Consider the following 13,887-nt stretch of genomic DNA (forward strand, 5'->3'; position numbering starts at 1 on the left):
GAAGCAGGAAAAGATTGATAAGAAAAGAGATTGGTAGTCAATGCATCAGAAGATTGAGTCTTTATCTCATTTTCTGTCTCTAGGAGAGAAGCCTTTCCTCTGTGAAGCCCAAGGATGTGGCCGTTCCTTTGCTGAGTATTCTAGTCTTCGAAAGCATTTGGTGGTTCACTCAGGTACTAGAACCTGTGCCATTCATAGATGGCAGGGAAGGAGGAGAGCCAAAAGGATAAAAGATTATGGAAGTGTGGTATAAAAAAATATAAAAAGAAACATTGACCACAAATTTTCTTCCTCATCATGACAGAATCAACAATAAAGGCCCTTAATACTTGCATTCAAAGGGTCATATAATTAAGGGAAAAAAAGCCTGTTATTTTAACTGAGCCATTGAGCTACTTTCTAGTAGAGACCTTTTTCTGAGATCAGCGAATTTATTTGGCACTACACTGGATGCTTTGTAAGTTACATCAGATACGGTCCATGGAAGTTATTCAGAGCAGAGATTAGCCAAGGCAGAGGTGAACTCAAAGTAGAGAGAGATTCTAGAATGGAATCAGGTAATTGTTCAAATGGCTAGCCAAGGGAAGCAAAAGGAAGCCAGAATGGGAGGAGTGGCGAGAAGGAACTGGAAGTTATTCATGATCAAGACAGCAAAGCAATTCAGTGGGAGCAAGGGGGTTGGAGAGATACAGTCAGTTAGGGCTGTGAATTTCAGAACTGAGATCCTAGAGGCAGAGCAGTTTTTTTTTAATACAATGACAAATTCTAAGCAGAGGTAGCACACTGATACCAGTGGATGAGATGTGGACTTCCACATGTGTTTTGCTTGGTTAGAGTGTTGTCATTTATTTATTTTTATCTATTATATAAAATTTTGTTAAATACATAAAAGTAGAGAAAAAATACTTTTTCATATAACGGTAATGCTGTTATCATACCTATCAAAATTAATAATAACTCCTTGGTTTTATCTCAGACCCAGTTCGTGTTTAATTTTTTTCCACTTGTCTCAAAAATGTCTTTTAAAGTGGATTTATTTAAATCACAATTCAACAAGATCCAATTGTTGCACTTGATTAGTAAGTCTTCTTCAATCTAGATCTGTCTGTGGAGTTCCTATTGTGGCTCAGCGGGTTACAAACAAACCCAACTAGTATCCATGAAGATGTTGGTTAGATCCCTGGCCTTGCTCAGCGGGTTAAGGATCCGGCATTGCTGTGAACTGTGGTGTAGGTTGCAGACACAGCTTGGATCTGGCATTGCTGTGGCTGTGGCTGGCAGCTGCAGCTCTGATTCCATCCCTAGCCTGGGAACCTCCATATGCCTCACATGTAGCCCTAAAAAGCAAAGAAAAAAAACAGATTTGTCTTCATGTGCTTTTTTTTGTTTGTTTTTCATGCTATAAACTTATTGCACAACAAAGTCAGTCATATAGTTCATCCCACGTTCTGGATTTGTTGGTTTGCTTCCTTTTATGTCATTTAACTTGTTCCTTTATATTTCCTTATAAGTAGAAGTAAGACCTAAAAGCTTCAAAGGTTCAAAGATTTGGGCAAGGATGTGTTATTGTATAGGCGGTTGTGTTTCATTTTGCATCACATCAGGAGGCACACAGTGCTTCGTTGTCAAAACTGATCAGTTCAGATGATAACACCCTGATCCCCGAATTGTAACATTCGCTAGCAGTCTTTTGCCATATGGTTTTATCTCTGGTGTCTGAGTGGTCTGAATTTATTTCATTAGGGTTGTAAAATGGTTATTTTTCTAATTCTGTTATTCATACACATTCATTAGCTGGAATTCTGTGTAATTGGTCTCTATCAACTGGGCCTATTTAGTAACTTGCACACAAAAGGCAGGAAAAATGTGTAATTCTTTTAATTGTGAGTTTTCAGAATAATAATTGGTGCTCTGGTTACTTCCAGTAGTATCATTTTCACTGCTTTTTCTCTCTCATTAGTATTATTTTGAATTCATGTGTTCCTGTATAATCATTGTATTTCAATCCATTAGAATTATTTTTTAACGGCTTTTGAACATATAATGCTTATACCTTAAAACTCAACCATTGTAAATATACGCATCAGTGATTTTCAGAAAATATATAGCAATGTGCAGTCATCACCACAATCCAGTTTTAGAACCACTCGTATCACACCAAAAGTTCCTTTCAACCCCTTTGCTGTCAGTTCTTGCTCCCACCCCCAGATCCAGGCAATCATTGACCAGCTTCCTGCCTCTACTGGAAATTTTCTGGCCATTTCACTTAATTTTGCTACCTACTAGTCCCCTGTAGGCATAAGTTTTTGACTGTGCTCCAAGTGTAGTTGTCTGGGTAGGTGGAGTAGAGATTGAGGGTTTCAGCCTTGAGGACGTTGGGAATAGTTTAGATCACTGTGTAGAAGAACCACTAGTGCAAATGCTGAAGACTGAGAGTTGTGGCAGGAAATGGGATAAAGGCTTAGGATGAATCAATCCTGTATTGGAATCCTTGAGGATAGTACATGTTCTAGAGATCCATGAAAGACTATCTGGAAAAGGGAAGTAAATATTCTGTGTGATCTTCTACCTGAGAAGTCGTTTGGTGAAAGCAGTAGTAAGCGGGTCTGGAAAGTACCAGAAACTGGGAGCAGTGAGCATGCTAAGCCCTCCTGGTGTATTCTGCCAGCCTTCTCTCACACACGGAAGGTTGAGAGGCTGGGGGAAGATGCGGAATGGGAGAAGGAGCAGCCTCTTAATGTTTACTTTAACATCCTAAGGGCTTCTCCATCTAGGGCTTGAGTCCATTCTCCTGCTGTCAGAAACATACCCTGTCATTTTGGCACCCTTGTCTTAACCTGGTCTGTGTTTCAGGAGAGAAGCCACATCAGTGTCAAGTCTGTGGGAAGACCTTCTCTCAAAGTGGGAGCAGGAATGTGCACATGAGAAAGCATCACTTGCAGATGGGAGCAGCTGGGAGTCAAGAGCAAGAACAAACTGGTAAGAAGAGGGTATAGTGGAGGGTTTTATTTGGGGGGTTCAACAAGCCAAATAACTGGAGTGTCTGATATGGAAATTTTCTGATTCTGCTTTGGGTAGAGAGGCTGGTCTCATTTGATGGACTAGTGGTTTGCAGTGTAGCTGTACAGTAAAATCATTCGCAAGCTTTTAAACATATTTTGGGAATTCCTGTGGTGGCACAATGGAAATGAATCTGACTAGGAACCATGAGGTTGCGGGTTAAATCCCTGGCCTTGCTCAGTGGGTTAAGGATCTGGCGTTGCCGTGAACTGTGGTGTAGGTTGCAGACTTGGGTCGGATCCCGAGTTGCTGTGGCTGTAGCATAGGCCGGCAGCTATAGCTCTGATTAGACCCCCAGCCTAGGAACCTCCATATGCCATGGGTGCGGCCCTAAAAAGACAACAAAAGACAAAAAGGCCAAAAAAAAAAAAAAAAAGAAATAAAAAATAAAGCCTATTTTGTATCGCTTGTCCACCCCCCCCCCCCCCCAGCCTACAAAACAACCTGATAAATGAGGTTTTGGAAAATGAAATCACAGCATCTGCAATTTTAAAAGTTCCGCTAATGAGTTTGATAGTAACTCTGCTAACCCATGAACCAGGATTTGAGTATCACTATGATCAAGATTTCTATATAACAAGAGTTTTTCTTTTGTGTGGTTTTTTTTTTTGTATGACTACACCTGCAGGATATGGACGTTCCCAGGCCAGGAATTAAATCCAAGCCTCAGCTGTGGCAACACCAGATCCTTTGACACACTGCACTGGGCCAGGAATCAGATCTGGGCCTCTGCAGCAACCCAGCCTGCAGCAGTTGGATTCCCAACCCGTTGTGCCACAGTGGGAACGCCAAGTATTTTTTTACTTTTCTGTTGTGACTCCTCGTTTACCCTAACTTAAGTTTGAAAATAGATTTTTATTATTCATTTCCATATCTTTCCTTAATTGGTTGTCTTATTCCAAGTACTCCTTTCTGAGTACTTGGAATACCATTTCATATATTAATTATCCATATGCTGGTCATGAACAAGGACATTTATCCATGAGGCATCTAGGTGTATTTTTTTTAAATTAATTAATTAATTTTTTTGTCTTCCTGCTATTCCTTTGGGCCGCTCCCGCGGCATATGGAGGTTCCCAGGCTAGGGGTCAAATTGGAGCTGTAGCCCCTGGCCTACGCCAGAGCCACAGCAATGCGGGATCCGAGCCGCGTCTGCAACCTACACCACAGCTCACGGCAAACACCGGATCCTTAACCCACTGAGCAAGGGCAGGGACCGAACCCGCAACCTCATGGTTCCTAGTCGGATTCGTTAACCACTGTGCCACAACGGGAACTCCCTAGGTGTATTTTTGCTTTCCCAAAGTAAGTGAAATAGGAGATGGCTTTCAAGGTACAGATTAACTTCTAGTTCTAAAAGAAAAGTCCAGCTTCCTGTGAAGGAAAATGGGGACCAGGCACAGCCTTGACTGCTGTATGTCTTTCACATCCTATTCTCTGTGCAGCTGAGCCACTAATGGGCAGTAATTTGCTTGAAGAGGCTTCAGTAACCAGTAAAAACTTGGTGTCTATGAATTCTCAGCCCAGCCTTGGTGGAGAGCCCTTGGACCTTCCAAATACCAATTCTATCCTAGGAGTTGATGATGGTAAGACTTTCAACTCTCCTTTATTTGGGGAAAATGCCTGCAGCTAGGGACTAAGGAATGGGGTTGTCGCTGAATTGGAGATTTTAGCTAATTTCATTTCCTCTGAGTGGAAATGGTATGATTCAATAGCATTTGTGTTCTTTGTCTCTGGGGTAGACAATGGATCTGTAAAAAAAAAATTTTTTCATTGAAAAGATAATGTAACAAAAAAATTTTTAAGAAGAAAATTATCCATAATCTCCTAGCATTCTAGCCCAACTATTTCTATCTTTCCTATTGCAGTTATGGAAGAACTTAACTTTTAAAACATTTAAACAGAACATAACCAGGTTTTACAGAGGAGAATTAAAGCAATTTCTCCATACCTTCAAAAGCCATATCTTCTGGAGAAAAGAAAGGGCTCTCTAGGAAACAGTTGCTCCTCTCTGGTATAGAAATTTCACCCAAGTTACACAGGCCAGTCCCTCTTCTCTGAAAAACTTAACAGGTGAGGTCAGCATGCATTTATTCAGTGCCTACTGTGTGCCTGGCACCATGGGAAAGATAAAAGTAGAAGACAGGGACCTCAAAATCTAGTTGAGAAGTCAAAACTTACACATGGGAAACAACATTGAGTGACAAGAAGATAGTGTATAAGCAAACGTCAAGTGATGTGGTATAAGCTAGAAAGCCCCTAGAAGATACTCTTTAATTTATTTGAGAGCTAAGTGCTTTTGTGTGTAAACTATTCCCAGAAGATTTTTGTGGTGATCCTGCTGATGACATTTAATCAGTCTGAGACCCTGTTTTCATTACTCATATCTCACTCGGTCAGTTTTGGGTATAAAGACATTGTCTGTGTAACTGCTAGGCCCAGAGTGTGCTTCCACAGTAAGCTTCTTCTGTTGCATGAATGATTCAGTTGATAAATGAAGCAGGAGGCACAGAAATTGCATGGAGCTACTTGGCCAGCCTTAAGGAAGAAAGCTTCAAGGGAGGATGGGACAATGAGTAGGAACTTAAGTTCCTGACCTGCACATATTGCGCTATTTATATCATTGCTAACTGCCTTAAAGGTTGGCTCTGCTTCCCTGATTTGCCTGCCTAAGAAGCTTTTGACCTGTTTTATATGAAATTTTAATCCAGCTAGTAGTACTGGATTAAATTTAGTATTACTCTAAATTTGTATATTGAAAAATGGTCAACTGTTGCATTGAGATTTCTTGCCTTTTCTTCCCATCTCCCTTTTGTAATACTTTCCAAGTTCACTAGTAGCATTTATCAGACAGAAATTAATTTGTAAGAAATACAGGACCATGAGATTCAGTTTTGGGGGAAATAGTTTTTAGAGTTCTTACTGACTTGATAATGAAGGTAAGTGTATCTGTGGATTCAGTTTGCACTGAAACATTTTTCTGCCATTTCAGAGGTGCTTGCTGAAGGATCCCCACGTCCCCTGTCTTCAGTGCCTGATGTGACACATCATTTGGTGACCATGCAGTCAGGGAGGCAGTCATATGAGGTTTCTGTCTTAACTGCCGTGAATCCACAGGAGGTAAAACTGTCTCTTGCCCTTACTTTGTTTCTGTGGAGATTAATTTGGCAAATGATTGGGGATCCTTTCCTGGAAACTTTGACTAGAATATCTTCCCTTAAGATGTGTTTGGGTCCAGCTTCGAAAGGATCCTGAGTCTTAGGGTCTCCTGAGTTGGGAGAGGGTCAGTCGCAGCTGGGACTCTCAGTCCTAATTTCCTTTATACACATGCCCTAAATGAGATTGACGCCTCCTGTTCTCTGCCTCACTTGTGAAAAGGATGCTGCCTTTTTTTTTTTCTTTCTTAATTTTTTAATTTTTTGGCCATGCCCAAAGCATGTGGAAGTTCCTGGGCCAGGGATCAAACCCGTGCCACAGCAGCGGCCCAGCGCCAGATCCCTTAATACGATGCACCAGAAAAGAATGCTGATGCTGCTTTTATTTCATAAATAACATTCTAGGACAAATGGTCCTTAAATCATTAAAAACAATGATCATTCATTAGTAGGGTCAGTTGCCTAGGCCACGCCAGGCTGAACCAATTGGGCATATAGGAATGTGTTCATTTGCCTGTTGAATAATACCATCTAAGTCAAAGAGGGCTTTAGGTTGATTCTAAGCACTCCTAACTCTATGTTTTTGGCTCTGACCCAGAAAACAGAGTGAAAACCAGTTGGGCTTTTAGAATCTTAGGATATTTTATTGGTCTTGTGTCATGGAGGTGGATGACCTCATCGTGAGCTCATTTCATATGCATAAGTTTATGCCAAAACCTGTACAGCCTGGATCCCTTCAGTGTTATAGTATCTTTCACGGTGCTCTCTCATCTTTTCCCTTTTCCTTTCATTAAAACCTTTAGGCCAGAATCAGCTATTATAGCATTCAAGTGACTCAGCATACTGTATTGAATATTCTCAAGTTTTCTGTGATATTTCTGAGGATACCCAGGATTACAAGGCTTCGGGTGTGCATGTTAATTTTCTACCAGGATCTTTCCTTCTATTCATCATTGTGACCCATCATCTCAGTTTTGCTTATATCATTATTTTTTTGTCCATGCCTGGGGCCTGTGGAAGTTCTCAGGCGAGGGATTGAACCTGTGCCACAGCAGTGACCCAAGCCACACACAGCAATGCCAATGGTCAGATCCTTAACCTGCTTAGTCACCAGGGAACTCCAGTTTTACTTATATGATATTGAAAGTTTTTGCGGAGTTCCCATCGTGGCGCAGTGGTTAACGAATCCGACTAGGAACCATGAGGTTGCGGGTTCAGTCCCTGCCCTTGCTCAGTGGGTTAAGGATCCGGTGTTTGCCGTGAACTGTGGTGTAGGTTGCAGACGCAGCTCGGATCCCGTGTTGCTGTGGCTCTGGCGTAGGCTGGTGGCTACGGCTCCGATTAGATCCCTAGCCTGGGAATCTCCATATGCCACAGAAGCGGCCCAAGAAATAGCAAAAAAAAAAAAGAAAGAAAGAAAGTTTTTGCTGTTTGGTATCATTGGTTCTTTCCTAAGTCATCTGCTCCTGGTAACCATTTTATAACTGCTTTTTCCTTTATTTTTTCCCCTCTTCACTTATCTACTAAATTTTTTTATTATGGAAGTTTTCAAAGAGTATATATAGTGAGAAAGAAAATAGCGTAGGAGTTCCCTCCGTGGCGCAGTGGTTAACAAATCCGATCGGGAACTATGAGATTGCGGTCCATCCCTGGCCTCACTCAGTGGGTTAAGGATCTGGCATTGCCATGAGCTGTGGTGTAGGTTGCAGATGTGGCTTGGATCCTGTGTTGCTGTGGCTGTGGTGTAGGCTAGCAGCTACAGCTCTGATTTGACCCCTAGCCTGGGAACCTCCTATATGCCGAGGGTGCAGCCCTAGAAAAGAAAAAAGACAAAAAAAAAAAAAAAGAAAAAAGAAAAGAAAATAGTGTAATGAACGCATGTACTATCACCCATTTTCAACAGTTAACTTTCTGCTATTCTCATCTCTTCCCTTCTTCTGTTTGTTGATGCTTTGTTTGCACTGGAGTGTTGTAAATCAAATCACAGACATTTTATCTGTAAATATTTTCAGTATATACCTCTAACAGGTAAAGATTTTTTCAAAAGTATAAAATCTTGGAGTTCCTATCATGGCTCAGTAGTAACAAACCCGACTAGCATCCATGAGGATGCAGATTGATCTCTGGCCTTGCTCAGTGGGTTAAGGATCTGGTGTTGCCGTGAGCTGTGGTATAGGTCTCAGACGAGGCTTGGATCTGGTATTGCTGTGGCTGTGATGTAGGCTGGCAGCTACAGCTTCTATTTAACCCCTAGTCTGGGAACCTCAGGTGTGGCTGTAAAAAAGGCACACACACAAAAAAGTATAAAATCTCTATGACACCCAACAAAACTATCAATAATTTATTGATATCCTCTAATACTTAGCCTTTTAAATTTTTTTCTCAAAAATATCTCTATGGTTGGTTGGTTTGAATTAGGATTCAAACAAGGCCTCTACATTGCATTTGGTTGATAATTCTGTTCATCTCTAATAGTCCTCCCCCTCTTCTTCAGTATGGCTATCTGTTTAAGGAACTGGGTTATTTTTCCTGTAGAATTTCCAACATTCTGGTTTGGGCCAACTCCTTTTGTTGTTTGACCCATTTCTCTATCCACAGATTTACTAAAATTTGGTTAATTTTCTGAAATTTAGAAGCTTGATTATATTTCTGTTTGTTTTTTCCCCTTGGCAAGAATATCTCATAGAAGAATATCTCTTGCTTCCTACTACGTCGCATCAGGAGACACATGGTATTTGGTTGTTCCCCTCTTACTGATCTCAAGATTGGATTCTGTAAAAGTTTTGGCAGCCGTTACCGATCATGGGCTAGATCTGCTTTTTCATTAGATCTCCTTGCAAAATAGTGGTAGCCTAATTCTCTTTCCTTCTGTTTTTATTAACTATGATTCTTCTACAAAAGAAATAACTTTTCATTAACTGTTGGGTTGCTCTGAAATAGTTCAGGAAAATCACCCCCTTCTCTTTGTACCTAGTATAAATTATTAACTTGACAAACAAATGCCCAACACATTTTCTTTTTTAATATTTGAAACCTTGGAGTGAGTTCCCCAGTTAAGGGTTAAGGACCCAGCGTTGCTGGGGCTTGGTAAGGCCAAAAAGAGAAAAAAAAAAAAAGAAAGAAAGAAATGTTTTTCTCTCCCATACTGCTAAATACAGTTTTTTGTTGAAGCTCCATGTTCCTCCAAATAAATGTCAGATGTATAAAAATTTAATTCATTCAGCAAATACTATGTACCTGTTTTGTGCAAGGCACTGTGCTGTGTACTAGTTAATGCAGTTGTAAACAAAATACAGTCTCTGCCTCAAAGAGCTTATTGTCAGAGTTCAGACCTCTGCCTTTTAGAGCTATGTAGAGGGTGCCCTGGGAGTTGTGCTGTACATAGAGTTTAGAATGGGAAGGGCAACAGATCAGTAAACTGGCGATTTTTGTATAGGGTAGTAGTGATAGTCTTAGAGAAAGCAGGAAATAAGTTTTAGAGTTGAAGTTGGGACTGAGGGACGAGTAGCAGTTATCTTGCTGGAGAAATGGGAGGGCTTGGACAAAATTTAATAGTTGTAAAGGTAGGAATGTGTACAAAGGCAGAAGGTGAGAGGAGCATGCCCAACTCTGGAGCCACGAAGGGTTGAGTGTGATGGACAGGGAATGGAGAGATGGGTATAGAATGGGAAAATGAGAGCAGGAGAAACAAGCTGGAAGGACCTTATAGGACATGATTTTTATCCTGGGGACACTAGGGAGCCACTGCATGGTTTTAAATGGGATGTGACATGATCAGATTTGTTATGCATAAAGTCCAGTAATAGCGCATTTGTTCTCTTGAACTTAGAATTGGTTTCAGTGTGTTCTTGTCTATTCGATGCCCATTCACAGCCCCAGGCAGACAGTAACACAAGCTGCCTTAAAAAACAAAGGAAAACTTGGCCTTCACTTCGGGAGAACACAAAGGGCCTATAGGCCCTGAGTACCTGGTTTCATAATGGAAGCCTCAGACACTTAATAGAAAAATATTAATACCATCAAGAGGAACGTGCTGCCCTTCGATGTAGCTGAAAACCCCGCATTATCACTCTTTCCTCGTGGATCCTTGTGTATTTACAAATACAACTTTGAGCCACACTACTTTTTGTGTTTCCTTTACTGTTACCGTTATCATTTTCCTTTCATCAAGGCATTCCCACTGCTCATGCCCCACTTTTCCTTCGTAAGGTAGCCTTATCACATCCTCCAGTACCTTCATTGTTTCTCAAACTCTAAGCCCCTGAAGGCTCAAGGCTTCATCCTCTTCCTCATTCAGGGTCTGAGTACTAATTGACCATTCCTCCATTAAATGAGGAGTATTGACTCCTTAGGGGTCCTCAGATGCCAAAGAAGGAAAAAAGGATAGCAACCCTTAAAACAGTATTGGCCATTCCAAATTGTTTTTTTTTTTTTTAAAGATCACCATGCATTGTAGATGAGACCTGTAAGAATCTACCCATGCACTTTTTTTTTTGGCCGCCTTGTGACGTATGTAGTTCTCAGGCCAGGAAGCAAATCCTGCAACCAGGTCAGAGCTGTGACCTATGCCACACTTGTGGCAATGCCAGATCCTTAACCCACTGAGCTGGGCAGGAGATCAGACCCCCGTCCCTGCCACTGCAGAGACACCATTGATCCCGTTGTGCCATAGCGGGAACTCCTGATGCCCTTCTAATTGGAATCCTGTAAATACGATCTAAAAATAAAAATAATTTATCAAGAGTGTCAGAGAACAACCAAATTAAGTAAACAGAAATTGTCATGGAAAATATATGAAGAACAACATGTTAACTCTCATTTGCATGTTTCAGATTGGACAATTCAGGTTTCCCTCAGTGTAGCCAGGCCTTCTGAGAATCAGACGGAGGACTTTTGCGTAGGCCCAGCTGAGACCCCAGGGCTTTTGTACCTGTTGTGAACTAAAGTTATGAAGTTATGGAACCCAGATGGGTTCCAGAGCCACCTTGTTCACATAGTTCACATTCTTGAACTCAAGAACCAGTGTAAGTGATTGCCAGCTAGCTGTGACTCTGTCTTCGAATATTTCCCAAATAAAACAAGGAGGAAAACAGAAATGACAAATTCTTACATTTCCCATAAAGTGCCATTGCTAAATTTGAGTGTAAACATCTGGATCTTGGTCTAAATTAAAAGCATACCATTCTTGGAGTTCTTTTGTGGTGTGGTGGGTTAAGGATCTAGCATTGTCACTGCAGCAGCTGGGTCCCTGACCCAGGAACTTCCACATGCCATGGGCATGGCCAACCCCCAAACCCCCAAAAAACCAAGCCATTCTTAATCTCTGTCACACAGCATCAAATGAAATCTGTGGTTTTTCCAAGATGTAATTTTTTCCTCAAATTTTGTTTAAATTTCTTTAGTTTCCATACCATTAAATTATACTATATAATTTACCTTAGTCTAAATTAAGATCACCAAATAAATACATTTCCAGATCAGGAGTTTGTCTGGTTAGATTTTTTTTTTTTTTTTTTTTCTTTTGGTCTTTTCACACCCGAAGCACATGGAGGTTCCCAGGCTAGGAGTCATATCAGAGCTGTGGCCACTGGCCTATGCCAGAGCCACAGCAACTCCAAATCTGAGCTGCATCTGTGACCTACCCCACAGCTCATGGCAACATCGGATCCTTAATCTGAGCAAGGCTAGGGATCGAACCTGTGTCCTCATGGATACTAGTCAGATTCGTTTCCACAGAGCCACAACAGGAACTCCTTATTAGATTTTAACAAATGACACAGTTTTTATTGTTTTCACTGTATTATTCCCATTTTCTTTTCATAGTAAAATGGAACACAGGAGTTCCCATCGTGGCACAGTGGTTAACGAATCCGACTAGGAACCTTGAGGTTGTGGGTTCGATCCCTGGCCTTGCTCAGTGGGTTAAGGATCTGGCGTTGCCGTGAGCTGTGATGTAGATTGCCGACGTGGCTCGGATCCCACATTGCTGTGGCTCTGGCCTAGGCTGGCGGGCTACAGCTCCAATTGGACCCCTAGCCTGGGAACCTCCATATGCCATAGGAGCAGCCCTAGAAAAGGCAAAAAGACAAAAAAAAAGGGGGGGGGGACCCAGTAAATTATTATATAAAACCACCTTTCAACAGGAACCTTCAGTATAGAGTAGAATGTCCACAGTAGCTGCCACCCTGTTTGGAGACTCAGTCTTCCTTCATCACAGGAGATGTATTTTAAGCCCAGGAAATCCCTGGTTGAGTAGGTTCTAGCTCCATGTAGAACTCCATCCTTTTTACATCAACTTGAGCCTTCAGCCTATACTTTGGCCAGCTGACTGATACAAGATTTTTGCTTCTACCAACTCTGACTTCCCTGTGCTTATAGAGTCCACCATTACTGACTAGTGAATATGTGATGACACAGATCATAGTTTGGCTCAATCATAGTTTTGGCTCAGTCACTATGGCAATTATAGTTTGCCGTAGTGGAAGTCCCAGCATCATCACATGGCCATAGTGCCATCCCAAGGCCAGTATATAAATGAGATCTGTCAGTCGATGCATGTCTCTTGCTTTGGAACTAGATGTCCTTGACACACCCATGCAGTGCATTCCCCACCCCCCCATTGTAAACCTTTCACTTAGTGTGAATTATTTTTCCTGTTACTCAGTAGTAACTATTCATCTTTGTTTTTACTCTCTTACAGTTACTAAACCAAGGAGATTTAACTGAAAGACAGACATGAGAATGAGTGCCTACTCCTGGAAGAGCAGCTCTGTCTGATCCCAGAGTGCAGACAGTGGGAACAGGATGCTTTGGCTCACAATTTGCCAGAACCAAAATGAATCAGTGAAGGACAAGACCCTGCTTTTGCCTCTGTTCATCTTTCCTGGCCTAGAAGTTCAGTGTAGGAGAGTGTCTCTTCAACTGCCATCTGATTCAGACAAGGAAGAAAGCAGGGAATGTGGGCTGGGTAACTGTCCCTACCTCTCTTCCCACTGCAAAAGTTTGGGATAGACTTCTCCCAAAAGTGAATTTGAGTACGTGTTGGCTGAAGTTTCCCAGTGTGACTGTGGAAGGGAGGTTTTCCTTTGAAGAGTTTTTATCCCAGGTTGAGCTTCTTTTCACACGAGTGAACTAAATCCTGCCACCGACTGTAAAACTTCACCAAGAAGTTGCGCTTTCAAGATGCCTTGTTGCTTTGGAGAAGGGAGTGACATTCTCCCTTTAGCAACCTGAGTAAGAGACTCTTTCCCCACTGGGCTGCAAAGAAAATAAATTACTTGAATCTCTGCTTGGCCCAGGTTGAGGTACTGTCTTGTCCTCTATGCCTCTACTTGGCCACTTTGCTTTCTTTGTTTATGGAACATATAGTAGCATGTTAAGAGGTTGTTTTTTTTTTTTTTTTTTTTAAGTTAAAAATCACATGATTCAGAGATTCAGTTGTTTTCCTTTAAATAAACAAAACAGCCAGTCAGTTATTTGGCTCCTTGTTTTAAACAAAATTTGTTTTCTTAGGAGATTAAGAAAATAGTTCAGTCTTTCCCTTTAAGGTAGGGAGGGCACTGATTTACCCTTAGGAGTCTATGCAGTAACACTGAGCTCAGGAGTCTTGGGGAACATGACATGAGCATCTTCATCTCCAGCTGGCAAACCCAGATGGTAGTTATTGGAGTAT

The 13,887-nt window shown here is 41.5% G+C and overlaps 1 protein-coding gene across 3 annotated transcripts in view; it reads left to right on the top strand.

Moving 5' to 3' along the window:
* ZNF410 (zinc finger protein 410) overlaps window positions 1-13,686 on the top strand; it is a 45,736-nt gene extending 32,050 nt beyond the window's left edge. The window contains exons 8-12 of one of the 3 annotated variants that reach the window (XR_014811116.1): window positions 84-173; window positions 2,854-3,170; window positions 4,304-4,646; window positions 6,053-6,180; window positions 12,916-13,501. Coding sequence is in view for 2 of the 3 variants with exons in the window: in XM_003128661.5 (XP_003128709.1) it covers window positions 84-173; window positions 2,854-2,979; window positions 4,506-4,646; window positions 6,053-6,180; window positions 12,916-12,954 (524 nt within the window). In the remaining variant the exon portion in view is untranslated. Of the gene's footprint in view, window positions 1-83; window positions 174-2,853; window positions 3,171-4,303; window positions 4,647-4,928; window positions 5,134-6,052; window positions 6,181-12,915 lie in introns of those variants that run through there. The other 2 variants (XM_003128661.5, XM_084969761.1) reach the window with 2 other exon arrangements.
* The last annotated feature ends 201 nt before the right edge of the window (window positions 13,687-13,887 follow it).

The sequence above is a fragment of the Sus scrofa genome, chromosome 7 (assembly GCF_054392235.1).
Source record: "Sus scrofa isolate SSC_HxYL_T2T_F1_AM1 chromosome 7, Sscrofa_HxYL_maternal_Yorkshire_Landrace_v2.0, whole genome shotgun sequence".
NCBI lineage: Eukaryota > Metazoa > Chordata > Mammalia > Artiodactyla > Suidae > Sus > Sus scrofa.